General features: G+C 43.8%; 1 protein-coding gene across 4 annotated transcripts in view; it reads right to left on the bottom strand.

Moving 5' to 3' along the window:
* The window catches only part of LOC115148593 (CAP-Gly domain-containing linker protein 2), an 83,353-nt gene that overhangs the window by 4,810 nt on the left and 56,059 nt on the right, over positions 1-22,484 (bottom strand). The window contains exons 7-14 of one of the 4 annotated variants that reach the window (XM_029690624.1): positions 12,714-12,817; positions 9,914-9,974; positions 9,252-9,347; positions 7,997-8,047; positions 6,694-7,059; positions 5,973-6,554; positions 5,607-5,664; positions 4,202-4,285 (exon numbers count right to left, since the gene is read on the bottom strand). In XM_029690624.1, the coding sequence (XP_029546484.1) occupies positions 4,202-4,285; positions 5,607-5,664; positions 5,973-6,554; positions 6,694-7,059; positions 7,997-8,047; positions 9,252-9,347; positions 9,914-9,974; positions 12,714-12,817 (1,402 nt within the window). The remainder of the gene's footprint in view (positions 1-4,201; positions 4,286-5,606; positions 5,665-5,972; positions 6,555-6,693; positions 7,060-7,996; positions 8,048-9,251; positions 9,348-9,913; positions 9,975-12,713; positions 12,818-22,484) is intronic. The other 3 variants (XM_029690625.1, XM_029690626.1, XM_029690627.1) reach the window with 3 other exon arrangements.

Genomic DNA, 22,484 nt, shown 5'->3' with positions numbered 1-22,484 from the left:
TTCCAGAAATTGTGTACAGATCCTTGCGACATGGGGACGTGCATTATCATGCTGAAACATGAGGTGATGGCGGCGGATGAATGGCACGACAATGGGCCTCAGGATCTCATCACGGCATCTCTGTGGATTCAAATTGCTATCGATAAAATGCAATTGTGTTTGTCGTCCGTAGCTTATGCCTGCCCATACCATAACCCCACTGCCACCATGGGGCACTCTTTTCACAACGTTGACATCAGCAAACTGCTCGCCCACACGACTCCATACACGTGGTCTGTAGTTGTGAGGCCGATTGGACATACTGCCAAATTCTCTAAAATGACGTTGGAGGAGGTGTAACGATTGGCGTCGGGTGATGAGGAAGCGGACCAAAACGCAGATGGGAGCGAACACATGTTTATTCTTACACTGAATTAAACACGTACACAAAACCAAGAAAATGCCTGATCATTAACTGCTCAAACAAAAGAGACAAAAACCCACAAACATCGTGGGGGGAAAAGGAACTTAAATGTGATTCCCAATCAGACATAACTAGCGACAGCTGTCTGATTGGAAATCACCTCCGAGCCCAACATAGAAATAAACCACAAAGAAAGGCTATAACAAAACACAGAAAATAAACCATAGAAATACCACACCCTGACCAAAAATAGCAGAGTTCCCCTGGTCAGGGCGTGACAGTACCCCCCCTCCAACGGTGCGTACTCCCGGCGCACCAACCTAAAGTCTATTAGGGGGGGGACCCAGGTGGGCGCCTCACCCTCGGTGGAGACTCTGGCCCCGGGCGTGTTTCTCCCCCTGCCTCCACCCTAGCCCTACCCCTCTGGCCCGGACTGGACCACGGTGGAGCGGCATGCTCAGGCTCCGAAGCGGAGCCGCCGACCGGAACAGGACTGGTCACCGGTGGACCGGACACAGGCCGTGCCGGACTGTGGACACGCACCGTGGGCCTGGTGCGGGGAACAGGGACGGGCCGGACAGGACCGGGGACACGCACCACCAACCTGGTGCGGGGAGCAGGGACGGGCCGGACTGGCCTGGGGACACGCACCACCAACCTGGTGCGGGGAGCAGGGACGGGCCGGACTGGACTGGGGACACGCACCACCGGCTTGGTGCGGGGAGCCGGGATGGGCCGGACAGGACTGTGGACACGCACCACTAACCTGGTGCGGGGAGCAGGGACGGGCCGGACTGGACTGGGGACACGCACCACCGGCTTGGTGCGGGGAGTAGGAATGGGCCGGACAGGACTGGGGACACGCACCACTAACCTGGTGCGGGGAGCAGGGACGGGCCGGACTGGACTGGGGACACGCACCACTGGCTTGGTGCGGGGAGCAGGGACGGGCCGGACTGGACTGGGGACACGCACCACTGGCTTGGTGCGGGGAGCAGGGATGGGCCGGACAGGACCGTGGACACGCACCACTAACCTGGTGCGGGGAGCAGGGACGGGCCGGACAGGACCGTGGACACGCACCACCAACCTGGTGCGGGGAGCAGGGACGGGCCGGACAGGACCGGGGACACGCACCACCAACCTGGTGCGGGGAGCAGGGACGGGCCGGACAGGACCGGGGACACGCACCACCAACCTGGTGCGGGGAGCAGGGACGGGCCAGACTGGACTGGGGACGTCTGGCAGCTCGGGACAGTCTGGGCAGTCTGGCCGCTCCGGCAGTTCAGCGCAGTCTGGCCGCTCCGGCGACTGTTGACTGGCGGGCAGCTCCGGCGACTGTTGACTGGCGGGCAGCTCCGGCGACTGTTGACTGGCGGGCAGCTCCGGCGACTGTTGACTGGCGGGCAGCTCCGGCGACTGTTGACTGGCGGGCAGCTCCGGCGACTGTTGACTGGCGGGCAGCTCCGGCGACTGTTGACTGGCGGGCAGCTCCGACGACTGTTGACTGGCGGGCAGCTCCGACGACTGTTGACTGGCGGGCAGCTCCGACGACTGTTGACTGGCGGGCAGCTCCGACGACTGTTGACTGGCGGGCAGCTCCGACGACTGTTGACTGGCGGGCAGCTCCGACGACTGTTGACTGGCGGGCAGCTCCGACGACTGTTGACTGGCGGGCAGCTCCGACGACTGTTGACTGGCGGGCTGACGCACTATAATCCTGGTGCGTGGTGCTGGTACCGGATATGCCAGCTTGGGAACACGCACCTCTAGGCTAGTGCGTGGAGCGGGAACAGGATATATAGGACCATGGAGGCTTACTGGCGGTCTCGAGCTTAAACCTGGCATCGCCCTTTCTGGCTGAATGCCTACTACCCCCTGGTAACTGCGGGGCGCTGGTATAGCGCGTACTGGCCTAAAAACACTTGGCCTTGCCATAACACCCATTACCCCGAAGCATAAGACCTGTCCATTAACTGGCCTCCGAGAAACAGTCCGGGGATTTGGCCTGGGGCTCCAAACTTGCCCTGCCAAACTACCCATATGCCCCCCCAAAAATTTTCTTGGGGTTGCCTCTCGGGTTTAATCGCCAGTCGTGTTCCTCGGTAGCATTCCCGGTCTTTGCTCCATTTCCTCCATGTATCCAATCCAAATTCCCTCTGCTCCTTCCTCTGCTGCTTGGTCCTTTGGTGGTGGGTTGTTCTGTAACGATTGGCGTCGGGTGATGAGGAAGCGGACCAAAACGCAGCTGGGAGCGAACACATGTTTATTCTTACACTGAATTAAACACGTACACAAAACCAAGAAAATGCCTGATCATTAACTGCTCAAACAAAAGAGACAAAAACCCACAAACATCGTGGGGGGAAAAGGAACTTAAATGTGATTCCCAATCAGACATAACTAGCGACAGCTGTCTGATTGGAAATCACCTCCGAGCCCAACATAGAAATAAACCAGAAAGAAAGGCTATAACAAAACATAGAAAATAAACCATAGAAATACCACACCCTGACCAAAAATAGCAGAGTTCCCCTGGTCAGGACATGACAGGAGGGTTATGGTAGAACATTAAATTCTCTGTCAACAGCTTTGGTGGACATTCCTGCAGTCACCATGCCAATTGCACGCTCCCTCAAAACTGTGGCATTTTGTTGTGTGACAAAACTGCTCATTTTAGAGTGGCCTTTTATTGTCCCCAGCACAAGGTGCACCTGTGTAATGATCATGCTCTTTAATCAGCTTCTTGATATGCCATATGTGGCAGGTGGATGGATTATCTTGGCAAACATTTTTTGTGCGTATGGAACATTTCTGAGATCTTTTATTTCAGCTCATGAAACATAAGACCAACACTTTACATGTTGCGTTTATATTTTTGTTTAAAAAAAAGGATATGTATATTCAGTCGCCAGTCAGTGAAATTATTTATTTTTATTATTCATTTGTTTTATTATTAATTAATTTAGTTTTATCATTTAATTTTAAAAATATTTTCATGCAGTATATTTGAGAGTATGTCACGGTCGTCGTCGGTTAAGGAGGACCAAAACGCAGCAGGTATGTGCAGGCTCATCTTGATGTTTATTTAACTTTCCAAAATGAACGTACAAAAATAACAAAGAATGCGAAAACTAACGAACGAACAACAAACAGTCTGGCAAAGCCTAAGGCTCAGCACAGAACAATCACCCACAAATACCAAACACAAACACACCCTACTATATGGGACTCTCAATCAAAGGCAGATAGACAACACCTGCCTTCAACTGAGAGTCCCAACCCCAATTAACCAAACATAGACATACACTCACTAGACTCCACATAGAAATACCTAAACATAAACCAAAACCCGGAATTACTAAATCAAACACCCTTTTAACAAAACACACCACCCTGAACCACATAAAACAAATACCCTCTGCCACGTCCTGACCAAACTACAAAACAATTAACCTTATACTGGCCAGGACGTGACAGAGTAAATGTTCTCAGGCAATCAAATACTGTACATGTAGTTGATAGAGAATGAAGGTGTCGTATGTCAAGACATTCATGGAGTGCAAAATATAATAAATTGAAAAAAGAGAGTACATACATACACACATCTATTGACTTGAATCGGTTCTAGATATCAAAGAATGTTCAATAAAAGGTGAAAATATACTCCACACATTACATTCTATGCTCCCATGGGAATTTATTTGACAATGTCTCGACCAATCAGGTCTTCATCAGTGTGCGGAGTCTCGTTTCACCTTTAACGCAACATATCGTAGTCATAGCAGTATCATTTACCAGTTATCTGTGATTTCAGGGCATCGACATGTGATGTGAGAGTAGAGACCTCTTTTTCTCTTTTGGTCAGATTCTCCATAGTTTCTGAAAGAAACGTAAAACCACCATTGGTCAAAAGCCTTGGAATCTACCGTAAAACTTAAATTAATAGCCTGGGCGTTTATTTGCTTAAATCAATGAACACAACAGGCGCTTATTAGAGAAAGGCTTCTATTTCCTTAACCCATACAGCTTTTGCTCATTTGCATAGTACATTTTGTTTAATTCTACCATTCACTTCCAGCATTTTAATGAATTTCTTCATTCCCTTCACTAATGTGTTATCCTTTACACACTGTGTCACATATGTTTTGTTTTAGTATACCTCTTGACAGAATAATTATTCTCCTCTTTGACTGCATTTTCGCCAGTTCTTACTTTTACCACGAGGACGATCGGATGATTTCTGCAATAATGTCTATCTGCAGACTGTGGTTACTACATGCCGCACCCACTACATTCTGCGCCAGCAGTTCTGTTAACGTTACGCCACAGTTCTGTTAACGTTACGGAGAGGGAAGTAGGTAGCTAGTGTAGCCAACCCAACTCTTGCGTGGCACTATTAGGTAGTGGCACTATACGTTACGCCGCAGTTCTGTTAACGTTACGGTGAGGGAAGTAGGTAGCTAGTGTAGCCAACCTTTGCTCTAACGTTAAAATAACTGTGCAAAAGCAGTGTTTAGTAGGCGGGGGCGAAGGACACTGTGTGCCGGTGTCCTAGATTTATTTACATTTTTTATTTAACCTTTATTTAATTAGGCAAGTCAGTTAAGAACAAATTCTTATTTACAATGACGGCCTACGCCGGCCAAACCCTAACCCGGACGACGCTGGGCCAATCACGGGCCAATCACGTGTGCTCCCAATCACGGCCGGTTGTGATACAGCCTGGAATCAAACCAGGGTCTGTAGTGACACCTCTAGCACTGAGATGCAGTGCCTTAGACCTCTGCACCACTCGGGAGGCTGGTAAATAGCTAACAGCCTCAATGACAGTGGGTGTGGCATATAGTAAGTGGGTGCAGCATGTAGTAAACACAGTCTGCAGATAGACCCTTCTCAATTTCTGTCTTTACACCCGATGTTGACTGTTTTGTGCATGCCAGTTAGCTAGCAGTTCTCAGCTGTTAGCAGCCAAGGGCTAGCTGTTTCTTACTGGCAATAAAAACGGATGATTCCAATAACTGAAGTTTTACGGTATGCAAGGTCCTCAAAGTACAATCAAAAGCCTGCAGAGGTCTGACATTTGAAATGCTTTACTATAACACAGTTTGAACATTAAGGGTCTTTAAAACATCCTCATTTACATAAAAATATGTTTACAGTAACAATACAATTTAATTAACCCGGTTAACATTTACGATACCTTCAACATTCTGTTTTAGCTTCATCTTTTCCTCCAAGATGTCATTATTTTCTATAACCTGAGAGGGAGACAAAATTGAGTTAAAATCCATGACAACTCATTGCTTTATTTGTTTATTGAGGGAAAAGATATGGAAACACACAAGGAACTAGAAAAGCATGGATATCATGTGGAAGTATTTTACTTACTTGTGTAAAGAATGTTTCTAGAAAGCTAGCATTAGATCACATGAATAAGGACTTTAGCGCCAATCTAAACGCAACCTTAGTTCATTTTATAGTTGGGTCACAGGACTCTAATCTCATCTGGAGCACAGCATAGCATATACAACCAATGCTACCACAGTTATCCCCCCAGAGGACTCACGTTGGCATCCTGTGGCATGTGGTGGTCATCCTGCACCGCCTGCAGCCGGTTCTCAGTCACCCTCAGCTTCTCCTCCAGGCTGTAGAGCTCCTGCCTGCTCTGGGCCTCGGCCTTCTGCAGGGCCTTGTAGTCCACCATCTTCTTCTCAGCCAGCTCCAAGCGCTCCCGGAGCTCGTCTCGGGCGCCGTCCTGCTCGCCCTGCAGCCTCTCCAGCTCGCCCACCCTCAGCTGGGCCTTCTGGAACTTCTCCCAGACCTCCCTCAGCTCCAGGGCCTGCTGGTCACTCCTGGCCTTCGTCTGGGCCTGGCTATTCCAGTTCTGGCTGCTCTCGCCCAGCTGGTCCTTGGCATCCTGCAGGCGGGAGCGCAGATCGTCACGCTCCTTGGCCAGCATGGCTGCCTCGATCTCATGCCTGGCCTTGAGATTCTCCAGCTCCAGCTGGTGCTCCATGCGCAGGCTCTCCAGTGTGGTCCTCAGCTCCTGGGGTTCCTGCTCCTGGCCTTTGGCCAAGCCGCTGGACAGCGAGGCCTTCAGGTCCTCCAGGGAACGCTGGTGGTCGTTGACCAGGGTGTCCAGCTTGACCTTGAGGAGAGAAGAGAAGAGAAGAGAAGAGAAGAGAAGAGAAGAGAAGAGAAGAGAAGAGGAGAGAAGAGAGAGAGAGAGAGACATTTCCAAATTAGTAATTTAATTCCCTTTATATTCTGAGAATAGTGCCTCTCACCTTCCAGTTGTCCATCATCTCCATGTTCTCTGTAGTGGCCTGCTGGACTCTCTGCTTCAGCTCGATGATCTCCTGGCTCTGTTTGTCCACCATGGCTTTCAGTTTGTCTGTCTCCTCCTGGCCCGTTGCCACTGCAGCCTCGTACTTCTCCCTTAGCTGGCTGCTCTCCTTGTGGTGCTCCCGGCCTGCCGTCAGGAGCTGCTCCCGGAGCAGAAGGGTTTCCGACTGGGCCACCGGCCCCTGGGTGGAGTCCCCGTCCTTGGCCGCATCCCGGAGCCGGACCTGGAGCTCCTCGATCTCGGCCCGCCGCAAAGCCAGCTCATCCTCCAGCTGCATGACGCGGCTCTGCTCCTCAACCGTGCTTTGCTGTGGAGGCAGAGAGAGAGAGAGAGAGAGAGAGAGAGAGAGAGAGAGAGAGAGAGAGAGAGAGAGAGAGAGAGAGAGAGAGAGAGAGAGAGAGAGAGAGAGAGAGAGAGAGAGAGAGAGAGAGAGAGAGAGAGAGAGAGAGAGAGAGAGAGAGAGACCGTCATTGCCTTAATGTGGTTTGAGTCATTACTGAAACTGTCAGGAGTATCATTCCCGTAACAGAATGACATCATATCCATTACCGGATAGTGTCAGTCCTGTAACGGGGATGACGTCTTGCCTGAAACAGGATGACATCTTTCAAGCACCAAGCGTTCAAATAAAATGCTTGAATACAGCATGCAGGCCCAGGAAAAGAGGCCTATTGAGAATCATATGAGCGTACAAGCTGGGCCAGCAGACTGCTCAGCATTACAGTGGAAATCCCTTGGTTTGATGAAACGCTTTGCTCGCAGACATCAAAAACAAGTTGAGCTTTTAAAATCAGCAGGTGCATTGCAACCTAATGAGAAGAAAGCAAGCCATTCTTTGCTATTTTGTCACTCTAGAAGCCAGGCAGATGCACAAAGCCCACACAGAAACCCCCAGACATAACACTACACATAGATAGGCAATCACTAGGAGCACACATAGCAATTAAAGTGTGACATTTTCAAACATCCGATTAAAATGACAGAACTCCATGTTTGACAGAGCAGACATAATGACACGGAGTGCATAGTATGTTAATACAGACTATTGAGGCAAAATCAACGCTACAGTTGATCAGTTTCTAGAAAAAGTAGTTATCAAAAAGTTTCCTAATAGCATTCAGATAATAATTAAGTTCAAGAAAAAGGCAAGATTGACTTCACAAGATCAACGTCGTCAAAAATAGACAACTGGGAATCAAACAGTTTAGATAGCTGAACGAAACGACGAGTCCATTTTGTTTCACCTTGGTTCTCTTACCCAACCTCAAGGGTGCTGCATCAAGTCTGCGTCTTCCCTGTAGGTAAAATCAGTATATTTGTAGCTCTATATAACATTCATGACCCAAATGTGCTAAGTGTGTTTCACCACAAAATGATTGTGTGACTGTATAAGGCAAAATTTTGGTCCTCAGCAGAACTTAATGGAAGTTTCACATTGGTGCTAATTCTAATATTATGCCACCAATTTAACCTCCTTATAAACTAATGCAAAATTATGACATCAACAGTGGAAACGACGCTGACTACAGCTGACAATCGCTCCAGCATTGCACCCATGCGAACTCAAACAAGATTTTTCTGAGTGGGCGGCAAAAGGAACGAGGAAAGAGAGCCAAGAGAAATAGAGCTGAGAGCCAAGAGAGAAATAGATAGAGGTTGTGTCTCAAATGGCACACTATTCCCTATAGAGCACATATGGCTCTGGTCAGAAGTAGTGCACAATATAGGCAATAGGGTGCCATTTGAGACGCAGACAGAGATAGAGAGGTTTTCTATTGGATGTGAGGCCAATTGTTCATTCATTAATGAAATAATCAATTCAGGTGACACTTGTGCAATTTGTTTGCCTGATTGTCAGACTCCTTGTTCCAGCCAAACGCTACACCACGTCCACAGACATTCGTTTCTTATCCGCAATGAGTCTGGATCTGAGTACCTCTCCGACCCATCACCGAATGCAAACACATTCGGAGATTTCTGATTGGTCCAGAAACCTATGGGTTGGGCCAGAGCCAGAACATACGTAGGTAAAGTGGCGGTTTGAAAATTCGTCATTGGCTTTGATACTCTGATTGGTTAAATTACTTTGTTTTGTACAATGCCCCTCGTCACCACAAACAACTTCATTGATGGCAGTCTCAGACTAAAGTATTTAGCAACGACAGAGTAGTGGAAGAATTTAGTGTGAGTCGTCAGGCTTGAAATTTGTTTCTCTCAACATGAAACCTAATATCGGTACAGAGCATTCCTGGCATTGGTAAATAAATCAGGGCAATGGCATCCAATTCTGATTGTAGTCTATGCCGTTTGATGATGTAACTGACAGGATTTTCTGTATGAGTGACTGAGTTTGGAAACAGGTGCAGGACAGGAATGACAAGGATTTGTGCTGCAAGTCCCACAGCAACCAAAACAAAAGATACAGGGGAGAAGCGCAAAGGAAAATGGATACAGGCAGGGGCTCTAGGATGGGCTAGCTTTTCCAGTTACCCGATTCACCTCTAATTCTTTCTGAAGCTTTTCTGCTCTCGACTTTTCGAGGAACAGATTCTGCTCAAGCTGCCGAAAACGGGCATGCTCCAATTTCGTCTGAGTCTACAGAGAGGAAAAGAGAACGGAGAGAGACCAGAGGTAGAAAAAAAGACAAGACACAGAAACCTGTACAGATTGAAGAGACTGTGTGAAAAATACACATCACATGTGATTTTCTGTAACAGCTGTCAAAAGATTGGAGGAGGATAGACATTTACATTTTAGTCATTAGGATTAAGTGCCTTGCTTAAGGGCATATTAGTCAGATTTTTCACCTAGTCAGCTCAGGGATTCAAACCAGTGACTTTTCCATTACTGGCCCAAGGCTATTAACCTACCTGCCGCCCCTAAACATTGAAAATGTGAAACGTCCCTCTGTCTATCTTTGCTCACTTCTTGTTTGAATCGCTATGTTTGGCACAGGCTTTTGGTCACTCTAACCTAACTGAGCATCATAGTGTCGACTGCTACCAGCCTACTACTCAATATCTTTCACATTACACTATAGAAAGAGCAAAATTCTATCACTTTTGCTAAAGTAATCTTATAAACACACATTCTCATCCCTTCGAAACATGTTTATCAAACTATTTTTGATCTAAGCTTTTTACCAAATGGTAGATAAATACCTCAAGGTCTCCTTTGGTGATTGACTCTTCCTCCACTCTGAACTGAAGGTCTTCCACTTTCCTGTAATAACACATCGGCCACAAGGTGTCGGGGAAGTGCCACAGAAGAGCATCACGACCCAACAAATGGTTTCTAAAACAATTTACAGTACAGTGACTGCATACATTTTTGACATGCGTATTTGAGCCCTGTGGGGAATGAACCCACGACCTTGGCGTATCTAGCACCATGCTCTTAATAACTGAGCTACACAGTACCACACCTGGATCAAATACATACGGACAGTGCATGAAGTAGAATTAAATAGGGGTGGGTACTCATTTTTGGTGACCGTACTCATCATAAAAGGTGCCAGTACTCCAGCAGTAGAAAATTAGAGGAGTCGGACTCAGTACACTGTATAGGAAAGCATTGTCCCACTTCAAGAACTACATACAGTATGTCAATTCAATCACTTGAGGTACACTTGACTGAGCTTGCCCTGTGCAATGGAATAGTCCCAAAAGTGCTAAATACTCCCACCCTGAAAACTGGTCAGGTTAAATCAAGCGCACTTTAAGTATGTGAAAGTGTTTGACATATGTATTTGGCACAGGTCTGATCACAGCACCGACAACCATGGATCCGTTCCAAATGGCTACCCTATTGAAAAAAGTATTACTATATAGGGAATACGGTGCCATGGGACGCATAATATCTATTTTACTGGAACAATAGATTTTATTCACAGCTGAAAGTTCTACCAAAGATGGCTAGTGCAGCTAGCTAATAAAATGATGTGTATTTTAAAAGCAGGGCATATGAAAATGACAATGCCCTAGCAATGTTCTTCTGAGTAGCATAAATGGAATAATAGAGGGGATTTTCGCACTTGAGGAAAGTTTTAGTATTGGTTTCAATTGCCGAAATGACAATAGTAATATCCTGTTGTCATGAAAGTGGATACTTTTTATATATATTTTTATATATATATATATATATATATATATATATATATATATATATATATATATATATATACTGCTCAAAAAAATAAAGGGAACACTTAAACAACACAATGTAACTCCAAGTCAATCACACTTCTGTGAAATCAAACTGTCCACTTAGGAAGCAACACTGATGTGACAATAAATTTCACATGCTGTTGTGCAAATGGAATAGACAACAGGTGGAAATTATAGGCAATAAGCAAGACACCCCCAATAAAGGAGTGGTTCTGGTGGAGACCACAGACCACTTCTCAGTTCCTATGCTTCCTGGCTGATGTTTTGGTCACTTTTGAATGCTGGCGGTGCTTTCACTCTAGCGGTAGCATGAGACGGAGTCTACAACCCACACAAGTGGCTCAGGTAGTGCAGCTCATCCAGGAGGGCACATCAATGTGAGCTGTGGCAAGAAGGTTTGCTGTGTCTGTCAGCGTAGTGTCCAGAGCATGGAGGCGCTACCAGGAGACAGGCCAGTACATCAGGAGATGTGGAGGAGGCCGTAGGAGGGCAACAATCCAGCAGCAGGACCGCTACCTCCGCCTTTGTGCAAGGAGGAGCAGGAGGAGCATTGCCAGAGCCCTGCAAAATGACCTCCAGCAGACCACAAATTTGCATGTGTCTGCTCAAACGGTCAGAAACAGACTCCATGAGGGTGGTATGAGGGCCCGACGTCCACAGGTGGGGGTTGTGCTTACAGCCCAACACCGTGCAGGACGTTTGGCATTTGCCAGAGAACACCAAGATTGGCAAATTCGCCACTGGCACACTGTGCTCTTCACAGATGAAAGCAGGTTCACACTGAGCACGTGACAGACGTGACAGAGTCTGGAGACGCCGTGGAGAACGTTCTGCTGCCTGCAACATCCTCCAGCATAACCGGTTTGGCAATGGGTCAGTCATGGTGTGGGGTGGCATTTCTTTGGGGGGCCGCACAGCCCTCCATGTGCTCGCCAGAGGTAGCGCGACTGCCATTAGGTACCGAGATGAGATCCTCAGACCCCTTGTGAGACCATATGCTGGTGCGGTTGGCCCTGGGTTCCTCCTAATGCAAGACAATGCTAGACCTCATGTGGCTGGAGTGTGTCAGCAGTTCCTGCAAGATGAAGGCATTGATGCTATGGACTGGCCTGCCCGTTCCCCAGACCTGAATCCAATTGAGCACATCTGGGACATCATGTCTCGCTCCATCCACCAACGCCACGTTGCACCACAGACTGTCCAGGAGTTGGCGGATGCTTTAGTTCAGGTCTGGGAGGAGATCCCTCAGGAGACCATCCGCCACCTCATCAGGAGCATACCCAGGCGTTGTAGGGAGGTCATACAGGCACGTGGAGGCCACACACACTACTGAGCCTCATTTTGACTTGTTTTAAGGACATTACATCAAAGTTGGATCAGCCTGTAGTGTGGTTTTCCACTTTCATTTTGAGTGTGACTCCAAATCCAGACCTCCATGGGTTGATAAATTGGATTTCCATTGATTATTTTTGTGTGATATTGTTGTCAGCACATTCAACTATGTAAAGAAAAAAGTATTTAATAAGATTATTTATTTCATTCAGATCTAGGATGTGTTGTTTAAGTGTTCCCTTAATTTTTTTGAGCAGTGTATATATATATTCAATTGCTCTAAGCAATTTAGTATTTATATACTTTTGTGCCACAAATGAATCATTCCATAGAAATCCCTGACACTGTACCTTTTCTCTTCTTATATATATATATATATATATTCAATTGCTCTAAGCAATTTAGTATTTATATACTTTTGTGCCACAAATGAATCATTCCATAGAAATCCCTGACACTGTACCTTTTCTCTTCTTCAAGCTGATTGGCCAGCTCTACTTTGTCCTTCTGAGTGCTTGCCAACAGAGTTTTGACTTGCTGGAGGTTGCTTTCAGTCTCTGTGACATACTGTAATCAGAGAAAAAAACATATCAGGGATGAGCTATACCATGCTATCACTAAGTGCTTTGACAAGTTCTCAGTAAGTACACTTACCAATACTAACTTGGCCTGGTTTACGTGTACAGTGAAATGTACAATGAAAAGAAACATTGATGAATGAATCATGTTTTATTTGTCTAGTTGAGTAGATTTATTTGTTGTAGTCTGTTGATTACACAATAAGGGTCAGTTTCCCAGAGGGTCTTTCCACCTCAAAAAGCACAATAAAGAAGTTTGACAGCCGCCATCTCAGATTGTTCTGAAATCGTTTCTTTTGTTAGGAACATATATAATTTGATCTCTGAGAAATTAAGCTAATTGATTGCACCCAAAGCGTCACTTTTAATATATAGGATTCTTATAACATTCAATAAATATATGACCTAACATCTGATTTGGACCAAACCTTTTTCCAACAATGAGTTACACATTTTCAAAATGTATCTGTCTGACAAGTAGTATGGAGCTGAGGCTCTGAGTTTTGTTTCTTCATCCTATGTTATGTATTCTCAGTGAATATGGTGTGTTTCATCCAACATCCTAATGTTACCAGGTTCTGACCACTACATGGTGCTGTTCATGCTATTAGGAGAAAAAGGTTTGTATTTTCAGGTCTCTCCAGAGATGTTCGATCGGGTTCAAGTCCAGGCTCTGGCTGGGCCACTCAAGGAAATTCAGAGACTTGTCCCAAAGCCACTCCTGTGTTATCTTGCATGTGTGCTTAGGTTCATTGTCCTGTTGGAAGGTGAACCTTCGCCCCCGTCTGAGGTCCTGAGCGCTCTGGAGCAGGTTTTTATCAAGGATCTCTCTGTACTTTGCTCCGTTCATCTTTCCCTCAATTGTAACTAGTCTCCCAGTCCCTGCCGCTGAAAAACATCCCCACAGCATGATGCTGCCACCGCCATGCTTCACCATAGACCAGAGAATCTTGTTTCTCATGGTCTGAGAGTCCTTTAGGTGCCTTTTGGCAAACTCCAAGTGGGCTGTCATGTGCCTTTTACTGAGGAGCGGCTTCCGTCTGGCCACTCTACCATAAAGGCCTGATTGGTGGATTGCTGCAGGGATGGTTGTCCTTCTGGAAGGTTCTCCCATCTCCACAGAGAAACTCTGGAGCTCTGTCAAAGTGACCATCTGATTCTTGATCACCTCTCTGACCAAGGCCCTTCTCTCCCGATTGTTCAGTTTGGCCGCGCGGCCAGCTCTAGGAAGTCTTGGTGGTTCTTAACTTCTTCCATTTAAGAATGATGGAGGCCACTGTGTTCTTGGAGACTTTCAATGCTGCAGAAATGTTTTGGTAACCCTCCCCAGATCTGTGCCTCGACACAATCCTGTCTCAGTACTCTACGGACAAGTCCTTCGACCTTACGGCTTGGTTTTTGCTCTGACATGCACTGTCAACTATGGGACCTTATATAGACAGGTGTGTGCCTTTCCAAATTGTGTCCAATCAATTAAAATTACCACAGGTGTACTCAAAACAAGCTGTAAAAATATCTCAAGATTGATCAATGGAAATAGGATGCACCTGAGCTCAATTTCGAGTCTCATAGCAAATGGTCTGAATACTTATGTAAATAATAAAAACCTGTTTTCACTTTGTCATTATGGGGTATTGTGTGTAGATTGATGAGGATTTTTATTTATTTAATACTTTTTATTATAAGGTGTTAACGTAGCAAAACGTGGAAAAAGTGAAGGGGTCTGAATACTTTCCGAATGCACTGTATATACTGGTTGTTGGGTTGGGATTGGTGTGGGGTGTGGGGGGTCCGTGGTTGGCTTTTGACCATTTCTTTGTCTTACCCATCGTTAAAAAAACTTTGGATGTTAGGTACTATAATTGAATATTATATTATTAATAATTATTGTATCCTATCAATTAAAATGGCCAATTTGGGTGCAATCAATTAGCTTAATTTCTCAGAGATCAAATTATATTTCAACAAAATGTTTCCGTAATGCTTATCTTATCTGTTTTTAACTACAGAAACAATTTCAGAACAATCTGAGATGGTGGGTATCATGGCTTGCTGAAATTTTAAATAAAAGGAAAAAAAACATATACATATATATACATAAATAAATGACATGGAACAACCCCAGACACAGATACATTTTAGTCCTGGACTAAAAAAAAACTCTTTCACTCGAAGCACACCTGGGGTGAACCAGAGCACAGTAGATATGCTTTCCTGCAAGTGTGTATTTGTGTGTGTCAGTCAGTTCCAATGATGTACAGTACACACTACTACAATACCATTATTTCAATGGATAACCACCATTGAGAATGCTTTTTAGTCTTGGATTAGGCTTAATCTGGCTGGGAAACCAGCCCTATATGTTGTCAACTTCCATATCTAACAGATTAATTTGTCTGACAGATATGCAGTTGCTTTTCTCTTAATTCAGTCAAGAGCCCAGTCATTGCGTGACTCATCAACATGTGCAGACTCATTGGGATGACATATTAAGACATTTCCCTGGTTGAGTCATAGAGTGGGTGCTGCTGATTTGGCTGGTGTGAGTGTGTAGTCTGCAGTGACCGTGACAGCATGCAACTACAGATGTAAGATCTTAATTTGAGCCAGTTATTTACAGCAGGAAAATAGTCCTGCAGCAACAGGAAATGTGAATTATTATGTGGATTATAATTAATGGGAATTTTTTGTAGGGCTTGATATATTTTGAAGTGGAAATTACAAACCTTAGAAGCCTTTTTAAATCTTGAATACACTACAAGTTTGCATTTCCTGCTGTGCAAAAAAATTCTTAGCAACAAAATAGTGATCAATTTAAGATCCTAGATCTGTATAATGACAACCTATTCCCTATGTAGTGCACTATATAGGGGATATGGTGCCAATTCAAATGCCCCTGTCATTGTCGCTGCACACGACATGCTCACACCCAAGTGCACAATATAGGGAATATGGTGCTATTTTGGAGGTAGCCACACTGTCACCACTGTCCTTGCACAGCCCAACGGCTTTTATGGCTAATTACCATCATCATCACCCGTGTTGGGATTAGTTACTTGGAAAAATAATATATTACATAGTACTAGTCACATTTAACAAAAGTAAAGTGTTACTTTACAATATTTCTTTGTGTGGAAAGTACTGCATTATTATTAGTTATATTACTTTGTGTTAGTTTCATGAAAAAAAATCTCAATCTCAGTTTATGTTACTGTTGGAGGGAGCAAGGCAAGCCGCGCACGCTCTACCAAAGATAAGCGACTAACTCAGGTTTGATCACTAGTTTCTCCTTTCATCTGTGGCGCTGCTTTCCTGTGCTAGTCTACAAGTGATATACACAGAGTAGAAAACATCAAGAACACCTGCTCTTTCCTTGACAGACTGAGCAGGTGAAAGCTATGATCCCTTATTGATGTCACTTGTTAAATCCACTTCAATCAGAGTAGATGAAGGGGAGGAGACAGCTTAAAGAAGGATTTTTAAGCCTTGAGAAAATTGAGACATGGATTATGTATGTTTTTCCCTTCAGACTGTGAATGGGCAAGACAAAAAATTGAGGTGCCTTTGAACAGGGTATGGTAGTAGGCTCAAGGCGCACCAGTTTGTGTGAAGAATTGGGTTTTTCACACAACAGTTTCCTGTGTGTATCAAGAACGTTCCAGACGCCTCATAAGTCCTTACCTGGCAGCTTCATTAAATAGTACCCGCAAAACACCAGTCTCAACGTCAACAGTGAAGAGGCGACTCCGGAATGCTGGACTTCTAGGCAGAGTTGCAAAGAAAAATACATATCTCAGACTGGCCAATAAAAATAAAAGATTAAGATGGGCAAAAAAACACAGACACTGGGCAGAGGAACTCTGCCTAGAAGGACAGCATCCCGGAGTCGCCTCTTCAGTGTTGACTTTGAGACTGGTATTTTGCGGGTACTATTTAATGAAGCTGCCAGTTGAGGAATTATGATGGATGTCGGCTTCTCAAACTAGACACTGTAATGTACTTGTCCTCTTGCTCAGTTGTGCACCGGGGCATCCCACTCCTCTTTCTATTCTGGTTAGAGCCAGTTTGCGCTGTTCTGTGAAGGGAGTAGTACACAGCGTTGTACGAGATCTTCAGTTTCTTGCCAATTTCTCGCGTGGAACAGCCTTCATTTCTCAGAACAAGAATAGACTGACGAGTTTCAGAAGAAAGATCTTGTTTCTGGCCATTTTGAGCCTGTAATCAAACCCACAAATGATGATGCTCCAGATACTGAACTAGTCTACAGAAGGCCAGTTTTATTTCTTCTTTAATCAGTACAACAGTTTTCAGCTGTGCTAACATAATTGCAAAAGGGTTTTGAAATGACCAACTATCCTTTTAAAATGATCAACTTGGATTAGCTAACACAACGTCCCATTGGAACACAGGAGTGATGGTTGCTGAAAATGCGCCTCTGTAGATATTCCATATATTTTTTTTAAATCAGCAGTTTCCAGCTACAATAGTAATTTACAACATTAACAATGTCTACATTGTATTTCCAATCAATTTGATGGTATTTTAATGGACAAAAATGTGCTTTTCTTTCCAAAACAAGGACATTTCTCGGTGACCCCAAATCTTTGAACTGTAGTGTGTGTGTGTATATACAGTTGTGTGTGTATATAAAGTCCGAAGTTTACATACACCTTAGCCAAATACATTTAAACTCAGTTTTCACAATTCCTGACATTTAATCAGAGTAAAAATTCCCTGTCTTAGGTCAGTTAGGATCACCACTTTATTTTAAGAATGTGAATGTTAGAATAATACCAGGGAGAATGACTTATTTCAGCTTTTATTTCTTTCATCACATTCCCAGTGGGTCAGAAGTTTACATACACTCAATTTGTATTTGGTAGCATTGCCTTTAAATTGTTTAACTTGGGTCAAATGTTTTGGGTAGCCTTCCACAAGCTTCCCACAATAAGTTGGGTGAATTTATGCCCATTCCTCCTGACAGAACTGGTGTAACAGTCAGGTTTGAAGGCCTCCTTGCTCGAACACGCTTTTTCAGTTTTCTATAGGATTGAGGTCAAGGCTTTGTGATGGCCACTCCAATACCTTGACTTTGTTGTCCTAAAGCCATTTTGACAGAACTTTGGAAGTATGCTTGAGGTCATTGTCCATTTGGAAGACCCATTTGCAACCAAGCTTTAACTTCCTGACTGATGTTTTGAGATGTTGCTTCAATATATCCACATCATTTTCCTGCCTCATGATGCCATCTATTTTGAGAAGTGCACCAGTCCCTCCTGCAGCAAAGCACCCCCACAACATGATGCTGCCACCCCCGTGCTTCACGGTTGGGATGGTGTTCTTCGGTTTGCAAGACTCCCCCTTTTTCCTCCAAACATAACGATGGTCATTATGGCCAAACAGTTCTATTTTTGTTTCATCAGACCAGAGGACATTTCTACAAAAAGTACGATGTTTGTGCCCATGTGCAGTTGCAAACCGTAGTCTGGCTTTTTGATGGCGGTTTTGGAGCAGTGGCTTCTTCCTTGCTGAGCGGCCTTCCAGGTTATGTCGATATAGGACTCGTTTTACTGTGGATATAGATACTTTTGTACCTGTTTCCTCCAGCATCTTCACAAGGGTCTTTGCTGTTGTTCTGGGATTGATTTGCACTTTTTGCACCAAAGTACATTCCTCTCTAGGAGACAGAACGCGTCTCCTTCCTGAGTGTTATGACGGCTGTGTGGTCCCATGGTGTTTATACTTGCATACTATTGTTTGTACAGATGAACGTGGTACCTTCAGGCGTTTGGAAATTACTCCCAAGGATGAACCAGACTTGTGGAGGTCTAAAGTTTTTTTTCTGAGGTCTTGGCTGATTTCTTTTGATTTTCCCATGATGTCAAGCAAAGAGGCACTGAGTTTGAAATACATCCACAGGTACACCTCCAATTGACTCACATGATGTCAATTAGCCTATCAGAAGCTTCTAAAGCCATGACATCATTTTCTGGAATTTTCCAAGCTGTTTAAAGGCAGTCAACTTAGTGTATGTTAACTTCTGACCCACTGGAATTGTGATACAGTGAATTATAAGTGAAATAATCTGTCTGTAAACAATTGTTGGAAAAATTACTTGTGTCATGCACAAAGCAGATGTCCTAACCGCCTTGCCAAAACTATAGTTTGTTAACAAGAAATTTGTGGAGTGGTTGAAAAACGAGTTTTAATGACTCCAACCTAAGTGTATGTAAACTTCCGACTTCAACTGATATACACAATGGATAGTCTATTGGTCACGTGAGTGTACAGCATATTGCACTTTCACAGTAAATATGCAGGCTATTGCACTTTAAATTTATTTGATTGTGTATTGTTCTGTTCTTATATAGCATATTTTTAGCGTTTTTCATCACAAATATTGTTTTGGAGGCAGCTCTGCAGATTGGCCACTAGTTGGCACAGCCACAGTCATAACATTTTAAACCCAACCTTAACCCTAACCACACTGCTAACCCTAAGGCCTAACCTTAAATTAAGACCAAAAAGCAAATGTCTGATTTCATACATTTTTACAATATATCCAATTTTGCAGGTGGCCCATCTAGCGGAAATCGCTCGGTTCTGCCTCAAGGACAAGACTCATCCCAATAAATGTCAACCTGCTTAATAAGAGGCATTAGAAGAGCCAAAATGAAAATAACCAATTGAATGACATATTGCAGGATAAGTCAATGTTAGAGTTTACATAGCTGGCCATAAATTGATGTTTCATGTTACTTTATGGATGGGTTATGCAGGCTTCTTCTTACCCATCCCTTTCTACTTCAGATAATAATATGATTAGGCTATATCTTTACATGAAAAAAAAACAAGTGTCAGATTGCCAGTCATTCCAATATATTTAATACCCCTGGACCTTCAAGTGACTGGGAAATATGGAAATATAGATCAGCCAAATTGTTTTACATGAGCATAACACAAAAACTAAGGACTAGCCAACTCTGTTACTACACTGTTGTTTATGATTTTGTTGTTATGGAGGACTGATTGGGTTCAATGCTTCGAGATGAAAAATAAATGCTGATCTCGGAATTGCATGCTTTGAGCACTACCGAAAAGTGCTATTTGCGTTTGAAAAATGTGTTCCATATGCTACATTTGCTATAGGCCTATTGTTTAGGTTTTTATTGGTGACACTTTGATATCTCGATAATTTGCAAATGTTTAAGTCTGTCAAAAGTGCGCCAGTTTGAGCATGTGTCCGTTAGACCTATGGATTTTTTTAAATCAGCGAATTAGATTGAGCTATAAAAGCGCCACTGGTGGTCTTAAAGAAGTCTCTTTCCACTTTTACGGCTGCTGCTGTGACTGAGTTTTGAATGAAGGGGATGGGTACTGTCCTGTAAAATGGTTTCAAGTTTTTGGAGGATAGGTTTTGTGTACAGACTGGTGGCTGATTATTGATCTAAACCAATTATCCTTCCCACCGTCTTGATCAAGCGCTGAAGCTTGACTTGGTCTTGTGCTCGTATGTTTCCAAACACGCAGGTCAGACCAAAGGACAGCACACTCTGCAAGACAGATTTGTAAAACAGTTGTAGGATATGGCAATCAACATTAAAATGGTTCAGTTTGCGTAAAATAAACATTGTATGTGGAAGTTTCTTTGTCTTTACAAGGATACAGTCATTGAATTTCAGTTTGTCTATTTCGATTCCCAGATATCTATACGTGGTCACTCTATCGACGGATTCCCAATTGAACTTCGTAGGGGATAGTGCAGTTCCATTCCTTCTAAAATCAATTTCAATCTCTTGTTTTCTTAAGGTTTATTTCAAGAAAGTTATCTGTGCACCACTGGACGAATTTGACAGTTTCTCTGTCAAAACCTTGGTCTGGGTGGAAAAACGCACAAGAGCGGTGTCATCTACATATTTAAAGAATGTGTGGGCTGGCTCAGAGGCTTGACCATCGTTCGTTCACAGTGTGTACAGGATCGGTGAAAGTACCCAACATTGTGAGGCTCCCGTATTCACCGTTCTAGATGTGGGGATGGCAGAGTTGAACTTTACTTGTTGGGTACAATTCACAAGGAAGCTGTTGATCCGCTTGATCAGTAGAGAGTTGACACCCAAATTCACCAGTTTGTCCACCACTGAAGACAATGAATACAATTTTCACTAGGCTATTTGCCTGTTCTAAGTGTTCGTATATGATGTTCAGCATGTCCAGTAACGCGTCATCAACACGCCTGGAGGCGCGGTATTCAAATTGGTTTGGATCTAGTTGGGATGAGACACCAGAAATAATGTTTTTTTTTGTTTTCATAGGTACAGATGTCAGGGCCACAGGACGTAAGTCGTTCTTTTCTTTTGGCCTGTTGTTTTTAGGTACTGGGACAATCAGCAACCTTTTCCATAAGTATGGAATTATCCCGCTGTCCAGTGACAGCTGGAACAGCTTCTGGAACGGTAGTGCAAGCTGGTTTGTGCATGCCCAGAGTGCCTTCCTGCTAAAGCTGTCTGGACCGTATGATTTTCTTGGGATGACATTTTGAAAGTGTTGCTTGACGTCATCACAGGGATTTGTATATCAACAGCTGGTATGCTGTCTATATTGTCCATGGCCACTTATGCTGCGATGTAAAATCACCCATGTCAAACCTTCAATAGAAACTGTTCAAAACATTTGCAAAGACAAGGTCATTATCGACAGTCATGCAATGTCTCTTTGGTTTGTAACCTGTGATGGTGTTCCAGACTTTCCTACTGTCATTGTCTTTAAAAACGTTGTCTAATTTGTCTTTGTAGGCTGCCTTGCACTCCTTGATCTTACTTTTGAGTCTCCTCTGAACATTTTTCCTTTCCTCTTTGCTAGATTAAAAAACATGAGCAGGCGCACACCCAGAAAAATGTGTTTATGTGGAGGTGCTGACTAACGGCGAATAAACTATCAAAATAAAGAAAGTCACACACTCCATGTAGAAACTCCCAGCAATTTTTTATTTATTTTTATTTTTTATTTTATTTCACCTTTATTTAACCAGGTAGGCAAGTTGAGAACAAGTTCTCATTTACAACTGCGACCTGGCCAAGACAAAGCAAAGCAAATTTAATGGGTATTTACCAACGTTTCACATTACTGTGCCTTTCTCAGGGTAATATCATGAATACTTGAACCAGGTTATGTAGACAAACAGTGCAATTAGTGCAACCAATGACACTAGTGAGGGGTGTGTCATAATTATTAAGTTCATTAAAATGAATTAGTGAAACTGTAAAAAAAAAAAGTTTGGCATATTAAATATAGTACGCTATTGTTATCATATAGAAACAATTGAATATTGTACATCACATTAGCATCAACATACATTATTGTTTAATTCAATTTCACATAATTGTTTCATATTTCATTTCATATTTGTTACATGTAATCTTTTGATTCAACCTTAATGTATAATGAGCATCATCAACAGGGGGAACATATTTGGTGTACACTAATAAGCTGTAGAAAGAATATATCAATTTATAAGACTTGTTCATAAAATAAAGATTTGTTCATAAGAAGGGCATGAGATCAAAGTCAATATTCAGACCACTAGGGGTCAATGTTTTAGATACGTTATCCAGTAAGCCTCCCTTTGCAGTAGTAGGATTTTGATGTTACCTCCTTTC

This window comes from Salmo trutta, chromosome 15 (genome assembly GCF_901001165.1).
Source record: "Salmo trutta chromosome 15, fSalTru1.1, whole genome shotgun sequence".
Classification (NCBI taxonomy): domain Eukaryota; kingdom Metazoa; phylum Chordata; class Actinopteri; order Salmoniformes; family Salmonidae; genus Salmo; species Salmo trutta.
Note: the sequence above shows the minus strand (reverse complement) of the source record. Positions and strands in the feature narration are given on the sequence as shown.